General features: G+C 34.7%; 1 protein-coding gene across 1 annotated transcript in view; it reads left to right on the forward strand.

Moving 5' to 3' along the window:
• Positions 129-4,189, forward strand: part of LOC107605021 (protease HtpX homolog) — a 7,990-nt gene continuing 3,929 nt past the window's right edge. Inside the window, exons 1-6 of the mRNA XM_016306755.2 lie at positions 129-547; positions 674-731; positions 1,995-2,062; positions 2,692-2,871; positions 3,551-3,647; positions 4,020-4,129. Of these exons, the coding sequence (XP_016162241.1) occupies positions 347-547; positions 674-731; positions 1,995-2,062; positions 2,692-2,871; positions 3,551-3,647; positions 4,020-4,129 (714 nt within the window). The 5' untranslated portion in view covers positions 129-346. The remainder of the gene's footprint in view (positions 548-673; positions 732-1,994; positions 2,063-2,691; positions 2,872-3,550; positions 3,648-4,019; positions 4,130-4,189) is intronic.

Genomic DNA, 4,189 nt, shown 5'->3' on the forward strand with positions numbered 1-4,189 from the left:
TTCTCCTATTAAAATTGTTCGTATAAAACACCTCAAAATATTATTTAAAAAGGGAAAGGAAAAAAAAAACTACTCAAAAATCAAAATATCTTAATGCAAGACAACCAAGTGAGCACACATTTAGTTAGTTAATCTTCCCACAAAGTCAACAGAAAATGAAGTGGCGCGAAACAGGTACCATAGGTTGCCGGCTGGGGCCACAACCACCTATACATTAAGAAACAATCATCAACGCTGTGTGCACTGCGCACCCATTCCTCCTCACAACATCAGAAACACCATTACTAAGCTAATCTGCGCTTCTGCTTCTGCTTCTTCTTACTATTATTATTACTATTATTCTTCAATGGCTTCGGTAACTTTTTCCGCGCACTGCCTCCTCCACAAACCCAATTCTCTTTCTTTCAGTTTTTTAGCCTCGGACAAATTCAGGTTCGGACGAGTCGGAAAGAACAAGAAACTTGGATTAACGCTGTGCAGAGCAGGTTCGGCTCTTGCCTTTCGAGATCTCGACGCCGATGAATTTCGCCACCCTCTTGATAAACAGGTCTGTCTGTGGCTTCTGAACCTTTTCATTTTTTTTTTCTGAGAACTCGTTCGGAACTTTTTCAGCGCTTAATTTTTTTCATGCACTCATGTTTTTTTTTTTTCTTATTTTGCTTTCAATCTCCAGAACACGCTGATACTGAGAGCGATTCCAGGATTAAATGAATTGGGGAAAGCACTTCTAGGTAATAAATATATTAAAATTGAAGTATCCCCTGTGAATTGGGATCCTAAGTGATGCAGTTTAGTGTTGTATTTCATTGATTCTGTTGATTAAGCTTTTGATTTTTCATGAATCTTTGTATTTCTCAATTGCAAGCTGTGTTCCCGTTAGAATGCTTTGTTTACATGATTACTCTCTCTCTCTCTCTCTCTCTCTCTCTATATATATATATATATATATATACAACTCATGTAGCTGATATATGGCATAAGATGTATACACAAAATCACATAACCTTCACAAGTTTTCTGCCACATGTAGTTGGGCCATTGGATAAAACTTGTTCCCCCGTATAACTCCTTCCCTGAATGGTTCAAATTGTCTGTATTTAGGCTTGCTTTGGTAAAATTTTTCCTTTTCACAAATAGCTTATCAAAGTTGGTTTTTGACAGATAGCTTTCTAAAACCTGTAATACCAGTTTTTGGTAAACCAAACTAAAAATTACTTTTAGAAACTACAAACAACAACAATTGTATTTGGTAAAATAGTTTTTAAAATTTAAAATGATTATGATAGACATAAATAGTGGGAGAATCTTTTATCGTGAATGAAATTTCACATTAATAATATAACTAAGGGTAAATTTGAATATTTATTAATATGAGATTATATTAGATTTTTATTTTGATAAGCACAAATCAACTTGTTCTCAAAAACACCCTTAATCTTTTAAAACTACAAGTACAAGCACATAATTTTTTTTTTTTTTTACAAATACAAAGCACCTCTCGAAACAGTTTTACCAAATGATGCCTAAGGGCAAGATTCAAGGCTATAAATCTTTCCCCTTATGCAATTGTCATTGGCTAAACTGTTCTACTTGTAAGAAAACGTCATTCTCAATATTTCCATGCATGGATACCCACCAAAACTTTTCACTTTTCGCAGAACCATTAACATTGGGTGATCTAGGCTTGAGTTGCTTCTTAGATGGAATACAATACTAGTTTTGTTTATCTCTAACAGCAAGGACTCCCCATGTGTGCATGATTGCACGTGAAAGGTGTAGTTATGTTGTTGTTGATTTGATCAATGATGAATTATTGGGCTCACCTGGCACCAAAACCAACCACTTTTTGCTGTACTAATTATGAATTTATACATGCTTTTCAGATCTTAATGGCCATCTGTATATGATGCTTTCAAAGACATTGCTTTATGTTTCACGCAAGTTCCTTATATTCAATGACATCTTAGAATGTTCTCCCTTAAAATGAATTGCAGGAAGTGTCGCAGAGCAGGTCATGCTCCTAGAGAATATAGGGACATCTGTCCTTGTTTCCAAAAATCAGGTATCCCGAACACTTAGAAAAACAAACATTTTGTTCAGCTTGTACTCAGTAAACACACTTGGCTGGAAGGCAATATATTAGATAAAATATACATGCTCTATGGTGCTTGATCTCAGTGGAAATGCTAGGTTTTGTTGTAACACACAATTAGTTTATGCAAAAGGAAAACAAACAAAGATGCAAATGTGCAAGCATGTATACACACAGCACAAGTTCGCTAATGGCCTTGTACATAAAAATCACATGCATGTTGCCACAGCGGTGACTTATTTTGCATGAACTCCATTACTTTTCTTCCTCACAACTGAAGAGCCAGTGTTCATTCCATTAATTCTATGCTTGTATATGCAAGCACATTTGAGTAACCATTCTTGAAACAATTTAACTAGTTCCTCTTGCAATTACCAACTTAGGAATGATAATTCCGATTAAATATAGGAGCAATGAAGTTTTTGCATTTAACATATGATAGTTATGAATTTGCAGAGTGTGGCTGCATGACATAATATACTTGTTATAAGGAGTTCATTCTTTATTATGCAACTTGGATCAAGAAGTAATTTCAATTATGCTGCCAGCAAAGTTGTTATTAAAAGTTGAATAACTAACAATATCTCTTGTTATCTCAGCTTCCTGATCTTCACCACTTGATGGTTGAAGCTGCACAAATATTAAATGTTGATGCCCCTGATCTATATGTTCGTCAAAGTCCTGTGCCGAATGCATACACATTAGCTATAAGTGGCAAACGACCATTTGTTGTTATTCACACTAGCCTTGTGGAGCTCTTGACAAGAGCAGAGTTGCAGGTTATATTATATTTTTTTTCTTTTTTTTTTCACATCTTTTTTTATTTACATTTATATTCATTGAAAATATTATAGTTACAAAGTAAAGTTAATTAATTTTCATATCGATCATGAAAAGTAGAAAAACAAGATGCTTTGACCTTTGAATCCACCACAGTTTCTCCCATAGTTCACCTTCCAAACTCTTCAATGAACTATTCATTACATGAATTAAAAAGTAGTCATTCGTATTACAACATTCATTTCTAGGAACTAAAGAGGACTTTTTCTAGAAACAGAACATGAGAGAAATAACTTGGAAAAAGGGGAGACAGATTTAACCTGCTTGTTAAAGAAAGGTTTAGAACATTGAAGTCCTACTCAACCTTTGCACCAGCATTAGCCAGTCAAACTCACCTAAATTATCTTTGCATGCATCTTCTTTTGTAAAAGCTATTTTGCCAATTTTATTAACTAGTGTAGCATCCGTAAAATTCTTCCCCTTAATCTATGTGGGCTATGACTTACGAGTAACGGGATGTAGTAGGAAGTTATACTTCAAGGGTTTGTGTTTTACATGATAATATATTTCTTCTTTTCCAATATGCTTGATCAAAAATGTTAAAATTATGCTTGTCAATCGTTTCCGATGTTGTGGTTCAAAAAATGCTATTAACTCGCCATCGGCTTATTTCAACAGGCTGTTTTGGCTCATGAGTTGGGTCACCTAAAATGTGATCATGGAGTGTGGCTTACATATGCAAATATTCTAACCCTCGGAGCTTATACTGTACCTGGTATGTGAAACAGTGTCTTGTTTCAGTTTTTGATAAATTGTGATACACAAGCACAAACACATGTATTATTATTTATATTGTTTATATTCTGATTTGTCATAAATATTAGTAGAATTTGAATTCATTGGAGAATTTGGAGTACGCCCAACATTTTCTAGTTTCTAATCCCAAATTATTTTATATCTTCCGGTCAAGTAGTTAACTGTGTCAGATGATAAAAGTTGGGGAGACACAAGTAGTCCAACCCGTCCTAAATGAAGTAGGGTAAAAAATCCATGTGACCATTTCATTCTTTTTACCAATTGAGTAATAAGTTAACAATCACGAAACATTGAATATGATGCCTACTTTCAAGCTCGTCCTTTGTTGTAGGCATTGGAGGTATGATAGCTCGGACTATGGAGGAGCAGTTATTCCGGTGGCTACGAGCTGCTGAGTTGACTTGTGATCGAGCAGCTCTACTTGTTGCTCAGGACCCTAAGGTATTCTATTGGCAAACATCATAATCTATATATATATATATATATTGGTTTAATTCTAAC

The sequence above is a fragment of the Arachis ipaensis genome, chromosome B06 (assembly GCF_000816755.2).
Source record: "Arachis ipaensis cultivar K30076 chromosome B06, Araip1.1, whole genome shotgun sequence".
In the NCBI taxonomy this organism is placed as follows: domain Eukaryota; kingdom Viridiplantae; phylum Streptophyta; class Magnoliopsida; order Fabales; family Fabaceae; genus Arachis; species Arachis ipaensis.